The 23,294-nt window shown below is 40.3% G+C and overlaps 1 protein-coding gene across 3 annotated transcripts in view; it reads left to right on the plus strand.

Annotated features, from left to right (window-relative positions):
* The window catches only part of LOC129816551 (SEC14 domain and spectrin repeat-containing protein 1), an 87,695-nt gene that overhangs the window by 17,282 nt on the left and 47,119 nt on the right, over positions 1 to 23,294 (plus strand). For all 3 annotated transcript variants that reach the window (XM_055871136.1, XM_055871138.1, XM_055871137.1), the window contains 3 exons: positions 38 to 146; positions 6,718 to 6,808; positions 12,748 to 12,861. In XM_055871136.1, the coding sequence (XP_055727111.1) occupies positions 38 to 146; positions 6,718 to 6,808; positions 12,748 to 12,861 (314 nt within the window). The remainder of the gene's footprint in view (positions 1 to 37; positions 147 to 6,717; positions 6,809 to 12,747; positions 12,862 to 23,294) is intronic.

A 23,294-nucleotide genomic window follows, 5' to 3' on the forward strand; every position in this document is an offset into this window, starting at 1 on the left:
ACTAAGAGTTTATTTTCTGGTTGTTTCACATTCACAGGAGGCAAAGACAGACGCAGTGGGCTGATCCTTACCATTCCACTATGTACAGACCAGACCAGTATGGAGGAGCTCAGCTCCACATTGGATTACCTCCTTGGCATCCCCAGGTAAGATCCCATTACTGACAAACCCTGTATTATCACCATTGACTTATATACATCTAGACACATACACTGAGAGAACAAAATATTAGGAACACCTTCCTAATATTGAGTTGCACCCCCTTTTTGCCCTCAGAACAGCCTCAATTAGTCGGGGCATGGACTCTACAAGGTGTTGAAAGCGTTTCACAGGGATGCTGGCCCATGTTGACTCCAATGCGTCCCACAGTTGTGTCAAGTTGGCTGGATGTCCTTTGGGTGGTGGACCATTCTTGATACACACGTGAAACTGCTGAGCATGAAAATCCCATCAGCGTTGCAGTTCTTGACACACGCAAACCGGTGTGCCTGGCACCTAACGCTTAAATATTTTGTCTTGCCCATTCACCCTCTGAATGGCACACATACACAATCCATGTCTCAATTGGCTCAAGGCTTAAAAATGAACCTGTCTCCTCTCCTTCATCTACACTGATTAGAGATGTATAAAAGAAGATTGTGTGTATATAAGGACACCTTGTGAGTTATGTCGCTCCTTATTATTCCCTTAATCCTCTCCTCCGCCCGCAGGGCGATAGCAAGAGGCTCAATAGCCATATCAAATAGGAAATGGGATAAAGAGCTACCCTGCTGGCCACCGTGTGGAGAGGGAAGTAGCTGGAGGTAACATTGTTGGGTGCGAACAAAAGCCACTGTGGATAAGTACAACATCTTAATCCAGGAAAGGAATGAGGGGTATAGGGTACTTTATCTGTTCAAAGGGAAGAGAGACTGCAGAATCTTCAAACAACAACTTATAACATTTGCAAAAATGGAGCAGTTAACTATGCACTTCAACAGTGCATAGTGAAGGACCAACGAACAGAGTTGGCTCTCAGCTGTTAAAGAAAAGTCCAACCTCTTTGTCTATGTGGCAGTTAGCAGATGTGTGCAAACAGGGGTGGGGAACAGAGTGTATAAAAGGCGTTTAGCTTGTCTGTGTAGATTAAGCTAACTGACATTGCCAACATCGTGTGTTCCTTCCTGCAAGATTCCACAGAGGAGTTCCTGCAGCTAGTGCAAACGGGATGTCGCATACTGCGGTCGCACCTGGCTCTTATCTGTATGCCCAGACGTATAACTAAGTCACACAAGACAACAAGCCTGCATAAGCCACAAAAAAAAACTAGCATACACTAGCGGTCAAAAGTTTTAGAACACCTACTCAATCAAAGGTTTTTCTTTATTTTTACTATTTTCGACATTGTAGAACTATGAAATAACACATGTGGAATCATGTAGTAACCAAAAAATTGTTAAACAAATCAAAATATATTTTATTTTATGACAGCTTTGCACACTCTTGACATTCTCTCAACCAGCTTCAGCTGGAATGCTTTTTCCAACAGCCTTGAAGGAGTTCCCACATATGCTGAGCACTTGTTGGCTTCTTTTACTTCACTCTGCGGTCCGACTCATCACAAACCACCTCAATTTGGTTGTGGTCATGGGATTGTGGAGGCCAAGTCATTTGATGCAGTACTTCATCACTCTCCTTCTTGGTAAAATAGCCCTTACACAGCCTGGAAGTGTGTTGGTTTTTCTTTGGATTTCCTCCTACCATATATATTGTGTTATTTTCTCCTACATTATTTTAACATTTCCACAAACTTCAAAGTGTTTTCTTTCCAATGGTACCAATTATATGCACATCCTGGCTTCAGGGCCTGAGCAACAGGCTGTTTACTTTGGGCACGTCAGTCAGGTGGAAATTGAGAAAAAAGGGGCCTAGCCCGAAGAAGTTTTAACATAAGTTATAATAAGCATTATTGCAGAAAAGATAACTAAGCCATAAATCAACCAATGAAATACTGTTGAAACCATTTTGCAAATTTGCTTATACTCCCTTATCATACTGGTGACCTCCCCGCAGAGTTAGCCCTTAGGAAGAAATCCCAACCGTACAGTAGACCCAATCTGGTGAAATTTGTATCAAAACAAACAAAGACAAAAACAAACAAACAATACAACAAATGCAATACACTTCTTCATATAAACTGGAGGTGGGAAAAATGTTTCTTCGTTTTATAGGCAGACATGTGAAGAAACAAATTTGCCTATTTACCAAAAGCCCCAGGGGACTGGTAATTAAAAAACAACAACACTGCCTGTTCAATAAAAAATAAACAAATTAGAATAACAAGTCAAATTATAATTACAACTCTTTATAACTCCATAAGGAAATAATTGTATCCCATAAGGTAATGGTAAAATAGACTAGAGACAGCTGTCCCTCAGGGCAGCTCTCTCTCTCTCCTTTTCGTATTCCAAATCACACATAGGACTATTGTTAAATTATAAACTTCTTCCTAATTATTAGCGTTTACATAGCCCATTTAAATCTCACCCAATGTCTTCTGTCTTTCTAGTGAGGGTGATTAGGCCCCACCAGGAAGTCAGAATAGAGGTCATTCAACCCCTTTAAAGGTTTTCTTTCTCTTTTCGTTGGAGCAGATAGCCAGAGTGAATTTACGAACCATCCACATTAACAATGTCCATTGAGAACGCACAACGACTATACCATTTAGCTAAGCTAAGAATGACGTGAATAATCAAGTCAATAAACGTTGGGTAGTTGGATAGCATATAGTTAATATACTGACAAGTTTGATGTATTAGTAGCCAACTAACGTTAGGTAACTAGCAAATATATATTACCGGTACATACTGCTGTAATGATATGCTATGCGGTTCATAAGGATAGAGTAACTAACAAATTGTCAGCCAACATAACGTGTAACGTAACTTATTTGAAAAGTCATTACTTTATAACATTGCTCAACATTTTCTTTACTTTTGTCATATTTAGTTATAGCAATGAATTTGTATCCACTCTTGTCGGACTTCTGATGCATATTATCCATTATCTATTATCTGAAGCCACGCTCATTTTCAGAAGAATTGTATTATGGGTCCTAAAAGCACGGAAATAGTGTCCACTCCTTGTATACTTCGTATTTTGCCGAATGTAGTATGACATCCGGGAACATTTGGCATACTACTATGACCAATAAGTATACTAAATACTCAATTTACTTAACTAACGGTACGGTTAGTGCAATTATGCTGAGTACATCTAATATTTTTGGTTTTATCGGTTTCGCTTTTTTGTTTATAGAATGCTAACATCAAAACGCTGGTGTATTGAGCTTTTGATTTTTATAATATGTCATTGTGCCAACTCACAATAGCATCACTGAATTATTTATTAGATTAGCATTTATCTGTCGGCAGGGAAATGCTGCCCAATTTTATCCGTGATTCGATTTTTTTCATATTCAAGCCAAATTGGTAGAATGCTCTTGCGCTTCTTTTAGTGCCTTTATGGCTTTGTTATAGTTTACCTCTTCTATTCCTACTTTTACAGGAGTGTCAGAAACAACAGATGACATTTCAATGGTGGTTATTTTTGCGCCTCTCTCAACAGTGTCGAGAGTGTTTAGATTTCCTCACTCACGGCTCTAATATATGTCCATTTTAACAATTTTTCAAGGTAGTGATACCCACTTCCACGGAGAGTAGTTATGGTATTTGTACCTTTTTAATTGGTCACGGCACCTGATACCCTGTATTAGAACTAATACTGAGGCGTCTGCCAATTTACTACTGGAGAATACAGAAGACCTAATGTCTTATACCAGTGTCACGCTTCAAATATCACTGTTGTTCACAACACTTATTACCAAAATTAGGGTCCATCTTCTGTCCATAATATAAATCTCTTGTCAATACACACACACTCAGGAAACAAAAAACAAACACACAAAACAAAAGTATTTGGTTAAGAACATCTTCCTTTCGTATTATTTACAAGGAGTCATTTCTTCTCCATCAAAATATTTTTTAATTACTCTATGTAATTTTACATTTTGTACCCACATGGTAGTTCCTTCTATGCAATTTCCATGTAGGTTTGAAATTTTTTGTATTACATTTGTATTAAATAGTATCTGCAAAACACCAGTCTGAACGTCAACAGTGAAGAGGTGACTCCGGAATGCTGGCCTTCTAGGCAGAGTTCCTCTGTCCAGTGTCTGTGTTCTTTTGCCCATCTTAATCTTTTCTTTTTATTGGCATGTCTGAGATATGGCTTTTTCTTTTCAACTCTGCCTAGGCCAGCATCCCGGAGTCGCCTCTTCACTGTTGATGTTGAGACTGGTGTTTTGCGGGTACTATTTGATGAAGTTGTTCTGTGAAGGGAGTAGTACACAGCTTTGTACGAGATCTTCAGTTTCTTGGAATAGCCTTCATTTCTCAGAACAAGAATAGACTTGACGAGTTTCAGAAGAAAGTTCTTTGTTTCTGGCCACTTTGAGCCTGTAATCGAACCCACAAATGCTGATGCTCCAGATACTCAACTAGTCCAAAGAAGGCCAGTGTTATTGCTTCTTTAATTAGCACAACAGTTTTCAGCTGTGCTAACATAATTACAAAATGATTTCTAATGATCATTTAGCCTTTTAGAATGATAAACTTGGATTAGCTAACACAACGTGCCATGGAACACAGGAGTGATGGTTTCTGACAATGGGCCTCTGTACGCCTATGTGGATATTCCATAACAAATCTGCCGTTTCCATCTACAATAGTCATTTACAACATTAGCCATGTCTACACTGTATTTCTGATCAATTTGATGTTATTTTAATGGACAAAAATGTGCTTTCTTTCAAAAACAAGGAAATGTCTAAGTAACCCCAAACTTTTGAACGGTAGTGTAAATAGTAAAGTAAAGTACATATCCCCCTAAAAACGATTTAAGTAGTACTTTCAAGTATTTTTACTTAAGTACTTTACACCACTGTATAAAGTGGTGGTCCCATGTTTCATGAGCTGAAATAAAAGATCCCAGAAATGTTCCATATGCACAAAAAGCTTGTTTCTCTCAAATGTTGTGCTCTAATTTGTTTACATTCTTGTTAGTGAGCATTTTCCTTTGCCAAGATTATCCATCCACCTGACAGGTTTGGCATATCAAGAAGCTGATTAAACAGCATGATCATGCTAAGGAAAATAAAAGGCCACTCTAAAATGTGCAGTTTTGTCACACAACACAATGTCACAGATGTCTCAAGTTTTGGGGGAGCATGCAATTGGCATGCTGACTGCAGGAATATCCACAAGATAATTTAATGTTAATTTCTCTTCAATAAATCACCTCCAAAGTCGTTTTAGAGAATTTTGCAGTAGGTTCAACCAACCCCAGAACCGCAGACCACGTGGATGGCGCCGTGTTGGCTAGCGGTTTTCTGATGTCTACGTTGTGAACAGAGTGTCCCATGGGGACGGTCCCAGTCCACCTGGCCTTGCTGCTCTTCCAGTTTCAACTGTTCTGCCTGCGGCTATGGAACCCTGACCTGTTCCCCGGACGTGCTACCTGTCCCAGACCTGCTGTTTTCAACTCTCTAGAGACTGCAGGAGTGGTAGAGATACTCTTAATGATCGGCTATGAAAAGCCAACTGACATTTACTCCTGAGGTGCTGACTTGCTACACCCTCGACAACCACTGTGATTATTATTATTTGATAAAGCTGGTCATTTATGAACATTTGAACGTCTTGGCCATGTTCTGTTATAATCTCCACCCGGCACAGCCAGAAGACTGGCCACCCCTCATAGCCTGGTTCCTCTCTAGGTTTCTTCCTAGGTTTTGGCCTTTCTAGGGAGTTTTTCCTAGCCACCGTGCTTCTACACCTGCATTGCTTGCTGTTTTGGGTATTAGGCTGGGTTTCTGTACAGCACTTCGAGATATTAGCTGATGTATGAAGGGCTATATAAATAAATTTGATTTGATTTGATGGTATTCGCAGGCATAAGCTACTGACAACGAATACATTTGCATTTTATCGATAGCAATTTGAATTCACAAAAATAACTTGACGAGATCCTGAGGCCCATTGTTAGGCTCATTTTTTAAAGGTATTTGTGACCCACAGATACATATCTGTATTCCCAGTTATGTGGAATCCATAGATTAGGGCCTAATTTATTTATTTAAATTGTCTGATTTCCTCATATGAACTGTAACTCAGTAAAATCTTTGAAATAGTTGCATGTTGCATTTATTTTTTTGTTCAGTATACTGTACATTGAGTTAAGGATAGGTGGCTGATAGGTGGCTCCATTGCCTTTGAAAAAGCACTTGTGTAGCAACAATATTGTATACTCATTGGCCTCTCAGCGTTCGATTTGGATTGAACTAGTTCTGCTACATTAGTCTTTAGGAGAGATTACCAAAATAATATGCTAAGAAGGATCATGCAATGTCAGCTTATGTCTCCTGCATGATGATCATACACTTTCTGTTCAGTATTTACCTTGGCTTTATGGTCCTCTGTGGCTCAGTTGTTAAGAGCGTGGCACCAAGGTTCTGGGTTCAATTGCTGTAGGCATGCTTGCTTCATCTGCATATATGATACTGTCTTATTTAAGAGCCAGATTGGGATCCTTGGTGTCAGATTCATAGAGCAAGAGCACACATTATTACAGGTAGACGTAATCACCATGTTTTTTTTCTATCTTCTCTCCTCTCCTCAGTGACAAGTGTAAAGCAAGAGGCTTCACAGTCATCGTGGATGGACGGAAGTCTCAGTGGAACATAGTGAAGACGGTGGTGCTCATGTTGCAGGTAGGAACTGATAGAAGAACGGGTTCATGTTGCAGGTAGGAACAGATAATCAGCCCAGATGTGTTCCTTTAAGGATACAACCACAGTTTACCCCCACACTGCAGCGAGATGAGAAGTCCATATTTCTCTGTATCAAATAGAAGAACGCCTGTCTAACTACTGCCTTTGGAATGTATAGTGGAATACATTACAGTCATATTTATTTTTTTATTTTTTTTTATTTTACCGTTATTTTACCAGGTAAGTTGACTGAGAACACGTTCTCATTTGCAGCAACGACCTGGGGAATAGTTACAGGGGAGAGGAGGGGGATGAATGAGCCAATTGTAAACTGGGGATTATTAGGTGACCATGATGGTTTGAGGGCCAGATTGGGAATTTAGCCAGGACACCGGGGTTAACACCCCTACTCTTACGATAAGTGCCATGGGATCTTTAATGACCTCAGAGAGTCAGGACACCCGTTTTACGTCCCATCCGAAAGACGGCACCCTACACAGGGCAGTGTCCCCAATCACTGCCCTGGGGCATTGGGATATTTTTTATTAGACCAGAGGAAAGAGTGCCTCCTACTGGCCCTTCAATACCACTTCCAGCAGCATCTGGTCTCCCATCCAAGGACTGACCAGGACCAACCCTGCTTAGCTTCAGAAGCAAGCCAGCAGTGGTATGCAGGGTGGTATGCTGCTGGAGTGAATACTAATACTAATAATACTAATACTAATAAAATCATCTACAATTTGACAGAATGGGCAAATATAGGGCAAAGACATGGAGTTTATTGCAGTCAGTCAGTCGCTACTGTCTGTGTTCTACTCTGCATAGAAACAGTCAGGAGATTATAGCCGTCTGCTATAACAGATTCTTGATCACACACACACCCAGGCTAGATAGGAAGATGATTCCAATGCCATGCTTTGTTGTACAAAAAATACTGTCTGTAGGGGAGGGTGTGGTAAGGTTGGTCGATATGGCCTAAAAATCGATTCACGATTCACGATATATATAGATAAAAAAAAAAAAATGCTTTCTCTAAATAAGCTTTGTTGCATAATTAAAGATAAATATACTGCATTTCAAACACTCAGGAATAATCTAATGAATTCAGGGCTTGTAAAATTATATATAGGCTAAATATAAGCCTTCCACTACCACTAATCGTTTAATTATTTTATCAGAATAGTTAAACCTGCTTTTTTTGCAATAATCACTAATCTGGCTTTCACATCTGTCTATGAACATGATTTATTTTTAACAAATTTAACCAGAATCATGCACATCCACTAATAATGACCTTCTGGTAGCAGTAGTAGTGAATTTAGGTATGGGCGACACGGGCAGCCACCCAGGGCAGCACGGGGCGCCCGTACAAACATTTTTGGAATGGGTACATTTGCGCAATCGGTTTTCTATCGCTTATATGCACGTCACATTAATGATATCATGTCACCGTGTTTACAATTAACAATTAACCTTGTCGGAGTGGGCGCACTGATTCTAGTTTGTGAGCTACTGCCTGGGAAGGTCTCCCACTCAGAAGTACGAGATGGGGAGGGGGGTAGGTTGACCTCAGGTCTTACCACTGGAAGCCCGAGGTAGGGGGAGCGGGGGAATCTATCAATTAGCGCTCCTGTAACGGTTTTCGTCGTCGGATGAGGAAGAATCGGAACAAAGCGCAGCGTGGTAAGTGTTCATGATATTTATTGAAATCTGAACACTGTAACAAAATAACAAAGAGAATAACCGAAACCGAAACAGTCCTCTAAGGTGGAAAACACTAAACAGAAAATAACTACCTACTAAACAACTGTGGGAAAAAACTACCTAAGTATGGTTCTCAATCAGAGACAACGATAGACAGCTGCCTCTGATTGAGAACCACACACGGCCAAACACAAAGAAATACAAAACATAGAAAATGAACATAGAATACCCACCCAAATCACACCCTGACCAAACCAAAATAGAGATATAAAAAGCTCTCTACGGTCAGGGCGTGACAGCTCCTCTAACTTTGTACAGTACTAAAACCAGTCACACTGTGAAATGCTACCAAATAAACCACAATTCATTCATAATACTGTGAATATATAGTTTCACAGACATACTGTTGCATTTTTTTCTGGTTTGTGCGAAATTGTTAAGAATAATATTAAACCGGTCTGCACACCACCAAGGTGAATTGGTTTAGTCTTGCGTCTTGGTTGACAGTGTTGGGGGATGGGTAATGTAGTCTTGACTTTTGGTTGACAGTGTTGGGGGATGGGTAATGTATTGATGCTCCAGTGCCAAATCAACACAAATGGATAAGAAAAGGTCTTAAGTAATCAGTTTAGGAAAAATGTGAAAGAAGAAGAGGAGAAATGCGCAAAAGATAAAGGTATGTAGCTACTTAAAATACGTCTATATTATGCTGATATTCTGTATATTTTGAGATATATTGAGTCCTTTGGGGTGCGTTGAAAGGGGAGTTTGCCCAGGGAGCCATACAAGCTAGAACCGCTACTGGGTAGCAGGCATTATAGAAATTTAACACAGGTCTCATAAACAATCTCTCGAGCACAAGCCCACGTGCTTGTGAGTAGCCAGCTAATCTGTATATTTCAAGTCTAGCCACCTTGGATGTATTTGCTGGCTAATAAGGTAGAACAGTTGAACTGTTATGAATACATCCTCCTGTCTGTCTCCAACTGTTTAAACAACATAGCCTGTTCACTTTGTTTAGATGTTGAAATCAAGTGGGCTACCTGGATAAGAAGATGCTTATTTCTCAGAATGAGAACGCGTTGCCAATTCCTTATATAAATGTTACTTTTTATCCTCATTGCACATGTTTAAAACACAGACTAGACAGCTGCTAGCACATACCAGTCTGTGGCTAAAATGCTGCTAGCATACATCATGTTACCGGAAACTGGTACCGGAAATGCTGTTAGCAGAAACTAAGCATACATTTCCCAAAATCATGTTCATTGATACTCCTGTTCTAGTATGGTCTGCTCTGTTTTACATTTGGGGAGTTGAGACATAAAAGGGTATCGTTAAAAAAGTTAAGTTCTTGTCTATTACAGTAAAATATCTCATTGTGTTCCGGTGTCCATATGACCGATTCTGTTGGACCAAACCTCAAATGCAAATATCAAGTTGAAACTGCTTATGGTCAGAGAGGATGAAGTGATCTTTTAGTAGAGCCCTGCACTGGCGTGAATTTTAAGCCCGAGTCCTACCCAGGCCTGCGACATTCAGGCCCTACCCTACCCAGGTCCGATTGCATCTAATACATTTAAAGCCTGGCCCGGCCCGAAACCCGAAATAACCTCCTCTATTAGTAAATCCATTAGCTGCTCCTCTCTTTCTGTCACTTTCTGTCTGTGAGCAGGCAGGTCATGGCGCTCTGAGTCTGAGTATCTATAGCAACGGCTCGGCTTAGGCTGCTCTGCTCAAGGAAGAGACATGAGAGAGCAGTGAGCTGTTAGCTACTTTTTGCCGCTCTTAACTCAAGGAACATTATTATTTTCTGTGAAATAATCTCTCCTGTTTTATATTTGACGAGGTTGAAGCACTTCTGGCATCATGTTATGATCTTAGTCAGATATGACTGTACTGTGCAGCAGAGCACAAGAAAATGGCTCAGCTTCAAAATGTTTCTGATCAATGTAGTGATACCCGACCCCTGCCCGTACTTTAGTTATTGATGAAAAACAGCCCCTACCCTTCCCAACCCATTGTATAATGTCGGGCTCGGGTCGGGTTGCAGAGCTCTAATCTTTCATCGTGGTTGTTCTGAGTGGCAGGGGGAGGGGCTTGGTGTCTGTGTGTGAGTGGGAAGGTGCACACAGCACAGATGGAGTGAAGGAGACGAGGCCAAAAAGACAAATGGCACAAAAAAATGATACAGGCATTTGGAACATCACGCTAAGACATTAATTCAAATTAATTCGATATAACGCCCAGCCCTAGAGTGAGGATATAAGAATACTTTCACATGATGATGTGTTCTGTTCCCAATGGCCTATTTAACAATGTTCAGTAGATTTAACCCTTTAAAACCCATGACTCCTTATATTTAATTATCCCTGTGAATATTCATGATTGTAACGATGTAGCCATTTTCTGCAGTCAAATGACCTAGTGGCCCCATGGGTGGAATGTTATTAATATTTTTCATAATTTCATAATTCATAAACACGTATGTCTTTAAATGCAGAAACCCGGTGTTTCTATGTCAAGCAGTTTTGTTATATTTCAGTCTTCTGTGATGTATATAAAGTATAATATTGGGATTCAAACTCAAAATTGAATAAATGTCAACTCTATATCTTTTTTTAAGTTCATAACCATGTGTGTGAGGTGTATAGTTTTCTTTCAAAGTAGATTTGTTTAAGACTACCAAGAAGCACTCTGTGTGACCCGGATTTATCCCATTGCAGTAAAAGGCTAATGATTAATTAGCACAGTATACAATAGAGGAGCAGATGTCTGAGTGAGAAGCAGACAGACGTGGACATGAAGTTGCCACAGGGGAACCATCTCGGCCTACCTCCACCACATTAACAGCTCTCTGCCAATCAGAACGTGACAAAGAGCCTTGGAGGAGAAATAAAATTGTGGTCCCAACCCAGATGTTGCATTCTGTCTGTGCCATAAAACATTACAGTGATGAGCTATGTAGTTAAATATGGTGCAATATGCATTATGCATGGTCCCTGACAAATAAAATCAAATAATAAAAGAAATAGACATCTCAGATCAAATCCATCCCTAGCAGTCAAGTGAAAAGTAATTAAGACAAAGGGGAATCTAAGCTGATTACGTTTGAAGAAGAGTAGTCTAATCGATCTCCTGACTGGGCTGTGTAATTTCTCCATCTGCCTAATTATGCCTTTAAACAATGTTTCCCCCTGAAGTTCAGGCTCTGGTTTGGGCTCATTAGGGAAAACTAGCCAAACATTTGACAACTAAAAATGTGCATTTCGTATTGGACAAGTCCAGCTTGTCCCTGCTGTTTCAGTCAGTGTTGTCCATTTGATGCCTAATGAACATGACCCAGGCTCTGACCTCCACCCACTTTGCAGTGTGGCCTATGTCAGCAGACAGACTGAGCTCTGTTTGTCTCTGCTGTAGTCTGCAGTCTGCCTGCCCCGGACCTGGGTTCAAATACTATTTGAAATTATTTCAAATATTTTAGCTGTGCCTGGTTGAGCTTCCTTTGCTTAATGAACCAATAGTAGAGTCTCAAAACTGGCAGGCTAGGCAGGCGAGAGCAAACGCTCAAGGTATTTTAAAGATTTCAAATACTATTTGAACCCAGTCTGCATTCTGCCCTGTCTGCCCTGACCTGGTTTTGTCACTGCAGATTGGCTATACAGTCCCCTGCTATCTATAGACCTCTGCAGAAACAGGACCAGAATAGATATGATGACAGTATGAAATATACATTCTGTCTGACACACTAATCTGCCTGCCACTGTCTGGGGAAATTCCTGCAGGATTTCATGAAAACTGTGATGCACTACAGGGTTATATGTATTATATATATTTTTACACTCTTAGAAAAAAGGGTTCCAAAGGGTTCTTCGGCTGCCCCCATAGGAAAACCCTTTTTGGTTCCAGGTAGAAAGAACTCTTTTGGGTTCCATGTAGAACCCTCTGTGGAAAGGGTTTTTACATGGGTAAAATGGTTCTTCAAAGGGTTCTCCTTTGGGGACAGCCGAATAACCGCTTTATGTTCTAGATAGCACCTTTTCTTTTGATAAAGAGTGTACCAGTGTCATTCAATTTGAAAGTCTGCTTACAAACATCTTATAAACCATCAGTAACTGTATGTTAACATAACATAAACCTATCTGTTTATTTCTGTGTCCAATAAACCACCCAAAGCCTATACCATTTTGCTAAAGAAATACTATTTAATTTTGATATCATCCCATTTTCTGTAGAATGTCATTCCAGCAGAGGTGTCCCTGGTGTGTGTGGTGAAGCCTGATGAATTCTGGGACAAGAAGGTCACTCATTTCTGCTTCTGGAAGGAGAAGGACAGACTAGGCTTTGAGGTGAGTGTCTTGTCTCTATCTCACTTTCTCCTTCTCTCTCTCTACCCCTCTTCTTGCTCCTCTCTCTCTCTCCACATCTCTCCCTCTCTTTCTCCCCCCTCACTCTCTCCAATAATGTTGTATCTCTGAGCAGCAGAATCCTATCCGCCTTCAACTCCCAGAGGGACAGATTATGACCAGAATTGAATTTACTTTCCTTCACAAACCAATGATTTTTATGTTGGTGGTTGGGCGGCATACAAATTGAAAGAGATAGAGAGATGATGCTTTTTATTTTGCTTCAGTCAGTATTATATTTGGCCTTGTGTTGTGAACCCCTTCAGCAATGCTGTTCTTTATCTTGGGCCCAGATCTGTTGGTGCTATATAGCCAACACATTTGATTGTTGTTATTGCAATGGCTAGTGATTTTCTGATGATCTTTTGTGCTTGTGTGCTCTACAACAGCCCTCAAATATATCCTATCAATCACTAACATACCCCAGAGGAATTGCTGACCATATGCTATAGACCACTAGGCAAATTAAGCTCTCTGTCAATTGCGGCTGATAGATAGATGAACAAGGTCTGTTGTGGTAGACAGCATGGCAGCATTATACTTTTTTTAAGTGCACTGTGTGGTGATTTAGAAGGTAGAACTTTATTGCAGTAAGTCACCATTGTCTCAGAGCTAGATTAATATGACTTATTAAATATTCATGCATCGTGTTCCATTTCAACCTCCCATATGGCTTCTTTCATCTCTTCCTATACCCCCTGAAGGATTTAAATTAGTAGAGGGGTGGGACACACACTCCTCAAGTTTCTATCTTTGTTCTCTAAGATGGGAGAGATGTAGCTAGTATTCCTTGTTTATATTTTAGTGCTAGAAGCCCCTTCACAACAGAGTGATAGTAATGGAAGTATGGCGTATGTGTCAGGATCCGGTGTGAGAAACAGTCACTCAGTAAACTGAGCCACTAATAGTCGGCAGAACCTAGAAGATGAGGCAGACACAGCAGTACTAGAGACGGTGGTTTAATAAAGTAAAAAGGAAAAGATCTTCAGGCAAAAAATAAAAATCCACAACGTCAAAAGTAATATCCAAGAGAAAAAATGTATATCCTCTAAGACACAAGGAAAATCCACAAAGTGGTAACAACAGCAGGGAAAAAACAAACCTCAAAAGAATAATCAAAAATAAACAAGAACAAAACTAGAGTACCTCAAGAAAATCCAACAAGAGAAACAAATGTTCACAGCATGGTTGGGGCAGGGTGCTAACATACAAACACAGAGCAAAGAACTGAGGAACACTAAGGGTTTAAATACTTTCAAGGGAAATGAGGCACAGGTGCAAATAATAACTGGAACAAGGGAAAAAACAAAAGGGTAAAAAAAGCACAATGGGGGCATCTAGTGACCAAAACCTGAACTATCCTGGCCAAATCCTGGCAGTATGGATACATGCTAGTTTGTCTGATAGTAATGGAAGTATGGCATATGGATACATGCTAGTTTGTCTGATAGTAATGGAAGTATGGCGTATGGATACATGCTAGTTTGTCTGATAGTAATGGAAGTATGGCGTATGGATACATGCTTGTTTGTCTGATAGTAATGGAAGTATGGCGTATGGATACATGCTAGTTTGTCTGATAGTAATGGAAGTATGAAGCAGGAATACCTGGTAGTAGTAGTTAGTCTGACTTTCTGTCTACAGTATGGTCTCCTTCAGCGTTGACTAACACTGTCATCATGTTGCTTGGCAACAGTAATGTATATCAAGAGCAGATGCAGGCTGCAGTATAACATTACTGTCTTCAGCATGTCAGCCCAGTGTGTGTGTGTGTGTGTGCGCGTGTCTGTGTGACCGTGTGTGCGTGCCTTAGTCTTTGTGAGTGTTTATATATGTAAGTGTGTGTGTGGAAAGAGTGTCCCGGAACACACTAATCCAGAGACTGATCAATAGAGGTCTTTCTTGTTGTTTTTGCTCCAACAGTTCTGTGTTGATCTGGACCAGCAGTTCCTTCTAGCTCTTCCTCACTATAACATGTCTGTGTTGATCTGGACCAGCAGTTCCTTCTAGCTCTTCCTCACTATAACATGTCTGTGTTGATCTGGACCAGCAGTTCCTTCTAGCTCTTCCTCACTATAACATGTCTGTGTTGATCTGGACCAGCAGTTCCTTCTAGCTCTTCCTCACTATAACATGTCTGTGTTGATCTGGACCAGCAGTTCCTTCTAGCTCTTCCTCACTATAACATGTCTGTGTTGATCTGGACCAGCAGTTCCTTCTAGCTCTTCCTCACTATAACATGTCTGTGTTGATCTGGACCAGCAGTTCCTTCTAGCTCTTCCTCACTATAACATGTCTGTGTTGATCTGGACCAGCAGTTCCTTCTAGTTCTTCCTCACTATAACATGTCTGTGTTGATCTGGACCAGCAGTTCCTTCTAGCTCTTCCTCACTATAACATGTCTGTGTTGATCTGGACCAGCAGTTCCTTCTAGTTCTTCCTCACTATATATAACTCCCCTGCTAGACCAGATGGCTCTGTTGGATGGCTGAGGTTGTCAATTTATTGGCATTGGAAATGAAAGGGAATTGGGGGGAAATACTTGGAAATTAAAGTTGACCTACTTTAGTTAAGACAGGGTAGATCGGGTGCTTGTATTCATCGAACTTTACTATTGAGGTGTTGAGAATTAAATATCTTTGAACTTTGAACTAAGTGGTTGGCTGACCTGTATGGCATCTACTACCCAGAACCAATCTGGCATGAATACCAGAGTATATGTGTCACGACTTCCGCCAAAGTCGGTCCCTCTCCTTGTTCGGGCGGCGTTCGGCGGTCGACGTCACCGGCCTTCTAGCCATCGCCGATCCACTTTTCATTTTCCATTTGTTTTGTCTTTGTCTTACACACCTGGTTTCAATTCCCCAATTACTTGTTCATGATTTAACTCTCTGTTCCCCCATGTTTGTTTGTGAGTAACTGTTTGTATGTAATACGGCCCGTTATGTGGGCATGCTTTATTGTATTGTATTTGTCTATTTTGAGTAAATTACGTTTAATTACTCGTATCTGCTGTCCTGCGCCTGACTCCTCTACACAAGCGACACACAGACCACATTACAATATGGGAATGTAACAGGGCATGAAAACCCTGTAGAAGCAGTGAAGTCTCCCTCGTAGTGCCTGCCACCTCAATCTCAAAAGACTAGCTATTTGGCTTGTTTTGACACGCATTGCATTGCAAATCACCTTGCACTATAAATCAGTCAGTCACAATTTACCCACAATATATAATGGATTTGATGATCTCGAACATGGCCATTCTATTTTGAGGGGACACAATCTTGTGTTCATGTAATAATCTCACAGTTAGACAAAGTAACACTTGTGGTAGAGACTAGAGAGCTGACTCACTGGCTCACAGCTAAACAATACTGCCACTAGTTTTAAACACTCTGCTTGATCTGCCTTTCAATTTCAAAGTATACCATTTAAGATTGTGAGCTCACTCAAAATGCCTCTCAATCTACATTTCAGTTTCAAAGCACTTCGATTAGGATTCTGAGCTGAACTTCCACCCCAGAGCACATACAGTGGGGCAAAAAAGTATTTAGTCAGCCACCAATTGTGCAAGTTCTCCCACTTAAAAAGATGAGAGAGGCCTGTAATTTTCATCATAGGTACACTTCAACTATGACAGACAAAATGAGAATTTTTTTTCCAGAAAATCACATTGTAGGATTTTAATGAATTTATTTGCAAATTATGGTGGAAAATAAATACTTTTTTGCCCAACTGTATTTGAAAAGTGTCTCAGAGTAGGAGTGTTGATCTAAAAGGAAAAAATGATCCTAGATCAACACTCCTGCTCTGAGATGTTTTTCAAGTACTGGCCCTGGGGGTGTAAGCTCAGCTCACATATTAAAGAGGTGGTTTCATGTACAAATGTCTCTATCCAGATGTAATTGATACATACTGAGCTGTGCCAGAGAAGGGAAGGGTCTGTTTTCACTTATGATTTTCTTTCTGCTTCTCTTCTCTTTCGGAGGTGTGGCTAAAGTGTTGCCCAATCTGCCATCCCAATTTTCACTATAACCATCAGACTGTTTTCTTCCTTGGTCTTTGGAAGCTAATCGCCATATTAATAAATGCACTTGTGAACAGAAAACGTGTGTCTGTGCGAGCCACGTGTGTGTGTTACCTGGCCTTGTTAGTCATATCCCACTGGGCACAGACTTCAATTCAACATCTAGTATGTATCAAGGAGTCAGTCAGTCTGCGTGTGGGGAATAATCAGAATTAAAATCATGTATTGATCATGTGTTGCTTTCTCTGCAGCACGATGATGACTAGGTGTGTGCATTCATCTGTGTTGTGTTCCTGTGTGTGTGTATCCGGGAAGAGACCAAAGCAAGGCAAACCGTGACATAACGATAGCATTATGATTCCTCTAACTGTATAGTCCTTCAGAGTTGATTCCTCTAACTGTATAGTCCTTCAGGGTTGATTCCTCTAACTATATGGTCCTTCAGAGTTGATTCCTCTAACTATGTAGTCCTTCAGAGTTGATTCCTCTAACTATATGGTCCTTCAGGTTTGATTCCTCTAACTCTATAGTCCTTCAGAGTTGATTCCTCTAACTATATGGTCCTTCAGGTTTGATTCCTCTAACTATGTAGTCCTTCAGAGTTGATTCCTCTAACTATATGGTCCTTCAGGGTTGATTCCTCTAACTCTATAGTCCTTCAGAGTTGATTCCTCTAACTATATGGTCCTTCAGGTTTGATTCCTCTAACTATGTAGTCCTTCAGAGTTGATTCCTCTAACTATATGGTCCTTCAGGGTTGATTCCTCTAACTCTATAGTCCTTCAGAGTTGATTCCTCTAACTATATGGTCCTTCAGGTTTGATTCCTCTTACTATGTAGTCCTTCAGAGTTGATTCCTCTAACTATATAGTCCTTCAGAGTTGATTCCTCTAACTATATGGTCCTTCAGGGTTGATTCCTCTAACTATGTAGTCCTTCAGGGTTGATTCCTTTAACTATATAGTCCTTCAGAGTTGATTCCTCTAACTATGTAGTCCTTCAGGGTTGATTCCTCTAACTATATAGTCCTTCAGAGTTGATTCCTCTAACTATATGGTCCTTTAGGGTTGATTCCTTTAACTATATAGTCCTTCAGGGTTGATTCCTCTAACTATGTAGTCCTTCAGGGTTGATTCCTCTAACTATATAGTCCATCAGGGTTGATTCCTCTAACTATATAGTCCTTCAGGGTTGATTCCTCTAACTATGTAGTCCTTCAGAGTTGATTCCTCTAACTGTATAGTCCTTCAGAGTTGATTCCTCTAACTATATAGTCCTTCAGGGTTGATTCCTCTAACTATGTAGTCCTTCAGAGTTGATTCCTCTAACTATATAGTCCTTCAGGCTTGATTCCTCTAACTATGTAGTCCGTCAGGGTTGATTCCTCTAACTATATAGTCCTTCAGAGTTGATTCCTCTAACTATATAGTCCTTCAGGGTTGATTCCTCTAACTATATGGTCCTTCAGGGTTGATTCCTCTAACTATGTAGTCCTTCAGGGTTGATTCCTCTAACTATATAGTCCTTCAGGCTGGATTCCTCTAACTATATAGTCCTTCAGGGTTGATTCCTCTAACTATGTAGTCCTTCAGGGTTGATTCCTCTAACTATATAGTCCTTCAGGCTGGATTCCTCTAACTATATAGTCCTTCAGGGTTGATTCCTCTAACTATGTAGTCCTTCAGGGTTGATTCCTTTAACTATATAGTCCTTCATGGTTGATTCCTCTAACTATATAGTCCTTCAGGGTTGATTCCTCTAACTATATAGTCCTTCAGAGTTGATTCCTCTAACTATATAGTCCTTCAGGGTTGATTCCTCTAACTATGTAGTCCTTCAGGTTTGATTCCTCTAACTATATAGTCCTTCAGGGTTGATTCCTCTAACTATGTAGTCCTTCAGAGTTGATTCCTCTAACTATGTAGTCCTTCAGGGTTGATTCCTCTAACTATATAGTCCTTCAGGGTTGATTCCTCTAACTATGTAGTCCTTCAGGTTTGATTCCTCTAACTATATAGTCCTTCAGGGTTGATTCCTCTAACTATGTAGTCCTTCATTGTTGATTCCTCTAACTATATAGTCCTTCAGGGTTGATTCCTCTAAATATATAGTCCTTCAGAGTTGATTCCTCTAACTATGTAGTCCGTCAGGGTTGATTCTTCTAACTATGTAGTCCTTCAGGGTTGATTCCTCTAACTATATGGTCCTTCAGGGTTGATTCCTCTAACTATGTAGTCCTTCAGGGTTGATTCCTCTAACTATATAGTCCTTCAGGCTGGATTCCTCTAACTATATAGTCCTTCAGGGTTGATTCCTCTAACTATGTAGTCCTTCAGGGTTGATTCCTCTAACTATATAGTCCTTCAGGCTGGATTCCTCTAACTATATAGTCCTTCAGGGTTGATTCCTCTAACTATGTAGTCTTTCAGGGTTGATTCCTTTAACTATATAGTCCTTCATGGTTGATTCCTCTAACTATATAGTCCTTCAGGGTTGATTCCTCTAAATATATAGTCCTTCAGAGTTGATTCCTCTAACTATGTAGTCCGTCAGGGTTGATTCTTCTAACTATGTAGTCCTTCAGGGTTGATTCCTCTAACTATGTAGTCCGTCAGGGTTGATTCCTCTAACTATGTACTCCGTCAGGGTTGATTCCTCTAACTATGTAGTCCTTCAGGGTTGATTCCTCTAACTATGTAGTCCTTCAGGGTTGATTCCTCTAACTATGTAGTCCGTCAGGGTTGATTCCTCTAACTATGTACTCCGTCAGGGTTGATTCTTCTAACTATTTAGTCCTTCAGAGTTGATTCCTCTAACTATGTAGTCCTTCAGAGTTGATTCCTCTAACTATGTAGTCCGTCAGGGTTGATTCCTCTAACTATGTACTCCGTCAGGGTTGATTCCTCTAACTATGTAGTCCTTCAGGGTTGATTCCTCTAACTATGTAGTCCTTCAGGGTTGATTCCTCTAACTATGTAGTCCGTCAGGGTTGATTCCTCTAACTATGTAGTCCGTCAGGGTTGATTCCTCTAACTATGTAGTCCTTCAGAGTTGATTCCTCAAACTATATAGTCCTTCAGGGTTGATTCCTCTAACTATGTAGTCCTTCAGGGTTGATTCCTCTAACTATATAGTCCTTCAGGGTTGATTCCTCTAACTATATGGTCCTTCAGGGTTGATTCCTCTAACTCTATAGTCCTTCAGAGTTGATTCCTCTAACTATATGGTCCTTCAGGTTTGATTCCTCTTACTATGTAGTCCTTCAGAGTTGATTCCTCTAACTATATAGTCCTTCAGAGTTGATTCCTCTAACTATATGGTCCTTCAGGGTTGATTCCTCTAACTATGTAGTCCTTCAGGGTTGATTCCTTTAACTATATAGTCCTTCAGAGTTGATTCCTCTAACTATGTAGTCCTTCAGGGTTGATTCCTCTAACTATATAGTCCTTCAGAGTTGATTCCTCTAACTATGTAGTCCTTCAGGATTGATTCCTCTAACTATATGGTCCTTTAGGGTTGATTCCTTTAACTATATAGTCCTTCAGGGTTGATTCCTCTAACTATGTAGTCCTTCAGGGTTGATTCCTCTAACTATATAGTCCATCAGGGTTGATTCCTCTAACTATATAGTCCTTCAGGGTTGATTCCTCTAACTATGTAGTCCTTCAGAGTTGATTCCTCTAACTGTATAGTCCTTCAGAGTTGATTCCTCTAACTATATAGTCCTTCAGGGTTGATTCCTCTAACTATATAGTCCATCAGGGTTGATTCCTCTAACTATATAGTCCTTCAGGGTTGATTCCTCTAACTATGTAGTCCTTCAGAGTTGATTCCTCTAACTATGTAGTCCTTCAGGGTTGATTCCTCTAACTATATAGTCCTTCAGGGTTGATTCCTCTAACTATGTAGTCCTTCAGGTTTGATTCCTCTAACTATATAGTCCTTCAGGGTTGATTCCTCTAACTATGTAGTCCTTCATTGTTGATTCCTCTAACTATATAGTCCTTCAGGGTTGATTCCTCTAAATATATAGTCCTTCAGAGTTGATTCCTCTAACTATGTAGTCCGTCAGGGTTGATTCTTCTAACTATGTAGTCCTTCAGGGTTGATTCCTCTAACTATATGGTCCTTCAGGGTTGATTCCTCTAACTATGTAGTCCTTCAGGGTTGATTCCTCTAACTATATAGTCCTTCAGGCTGGATTCCTCTAACTATATAGTCCTTCAGGGTTGATTCCTCTAACTATGTAGTCCTTCAGGGTTGATTCCTCTAACTATATAGTCCTTCAGGCTGGATTCCTCTAACTATATAGTCCTTCAGGGTTGATTCCTCTAACTATGTAGTCTTTCAGGGTTGATTCCTTTAACTATATAGTCCTTCATGGTTGATTCCTCTAACTATATAGTCCTTCAGGGTTGATTCCTCTAAATATATAGTCCTTCAGAGTTGATTCCTCTAACTATGTAGTCCGTCAGGGTTGATTCTTCTAACTATGTAGTCCTTCAGGGTTGATTCCTCTAACTATGTAGTCCGTCAGGGTTGATTCCTCTAACTATGTACTCCGTCAGGGTTGATTCCTCTAACTATGTAGTCCTTCAGGGTTGATTCCTCTAACTATGTAGTCCTTCAGGGTTGATTCCTCTAACTATGTAGTCCGTCAGGGTTGATTCCTCTAACTATGTACTCCGTCAGGGTTGATTCTTCTAACTATTTAGTCCTTCAGAGTTGATTCCTCTAACTATGTAGTCCTTCAGAGTTGATTCCTCTAACTATGTAGTCCGTCAGGGTTGATTCCTCTAACTATGTACTCCGTCAGGGTTGATTCCTCTAACTATGTAGTCCTTCAGGGTTGATTCCTCTAACTATGTAGTCCTTCAGGGTTGATTCCTCTAACTATGTAGTCCGTCAGGGTTGATTCCTCTAACTATGTAGTCCGTCAGGGTTGATTCCTCTAACTATGTAGTCCTTCAGAGTTGATTCCTCAAACTATATAGTCCTTCAGGGTTGATTCCTCTAACTATGTAGTCCTTCAGGGTTGATTCCTCTAACTATATAGTCCTTCAGGGTTGATTCCTCTAACTATATGGTCCTTCAGGGTTGATTCCTCTAACTCTATAGTCCTTCAGAGTTGATTCCTCTAACTATATGGTCCTTCAGGTTTGATTCCTCTTACTATGTAGTCCTTCAGAGTTGATTCCTCTAACTATATAGTCCTTCAGAGTTGATTCCTCTAACTATATGGTCCTTCAGGGTTGATTCCTCTAACTATGTAGTCCTTCAGGGTTGATTCCTTTAACTATATAGTCCTTCAGGGTTGATTCCTCTAACTATATAGTCCTTCAGGGTTGATTCCTCTAACTATGTAGTCCTTCAGGGTTGATTCCTCTAACTATATAGTCCTTCAGGGTTGATTCCTCTAACTATATAGTCCTTCAGGGTTGATTCCTCTAACTATGTAGTCATTCAGAGTTGATTCCTCTAACTATATAGTCCTTCAGGGTTGATTCCTCTAACTATATAGTCCTTCAGGGTTGATTCCTCTAACTATGTAGTCCTTCAGGGTTGATTCCTCTAACTATATAGTCCTTCAGGGTTGATTCCTCTAACTATATAGTCCTTCAGGGTTGATTCCTCTAACTATATAGTCATTCAGAGTTGATTCCTCTTACTATATAGTCCTTCAGGGTTGATTCCTCTAACTATGTAGTCCTTCAGGGTTGATTCCTCTAACTATATAGTCCTTCAGAGTTGATTCCTCTAACTATATAGTCCTTCAGAGTTGATTCCTCTAACTATGTAGTCCTTCAGGGTTGATTCCTCTAACTATATGGTCCTTCAGGGTTGATTCCTCTAGCTATGTAGTCCTTCAGGGTTGATTCCTCTAACTATATAGTCCTTCAGGCTGGATTCCTCTAACTATATAGTCCTTCAGGGTTGATTCCTCTAACTATATAGTCCTTCAGGGTTGATTCCTCTAACTATATAGTCCTTCAGAGTTGATTCCTCTAACTATATAGTCCTTCAGGGTTGATTCCTCTAACTATGTAGTCCTTCAGGTTTGATTCCTCTAACTATATAGTCCTTCAGGGTTGATTCCTCTAACTATGTAGTCCTTCAGAGTTGATTCCTCTAACTATGTAGGCCTTTCCTGGTTGATTCCTCTAACTATATAGTCCTTCAGGGTTGATTCCTCTAACTATGTAGTCCTTCAGGTTTGATTCCTCTAACTATATAGTCCTTCAGGGTTGATTCCTCTAACTATGTAGTCCTTCATGGTTGATTCCTCTAACTATATAGTCCTTCAGGGTTGATTCCTCTAAATATATAGTCCTTCAGAGTTGATTCCTCT

The sequence above is a fragment of the Salvelinus fontinalis genome, chromosome 19 (assembly GCF_029448725.1).
Source record: "Salvelinus fontinalis isolate EN_2023a chromosome 19, ASM2944872v1, whole genome shotgun sequence".
NCBI classification, from domain to species: Eukaryota; Metazoa; Chordata; class Actinopteri; order Salmoniformes; family Salmonidae; genus Salvelinus; species Salvelinus fontinalis.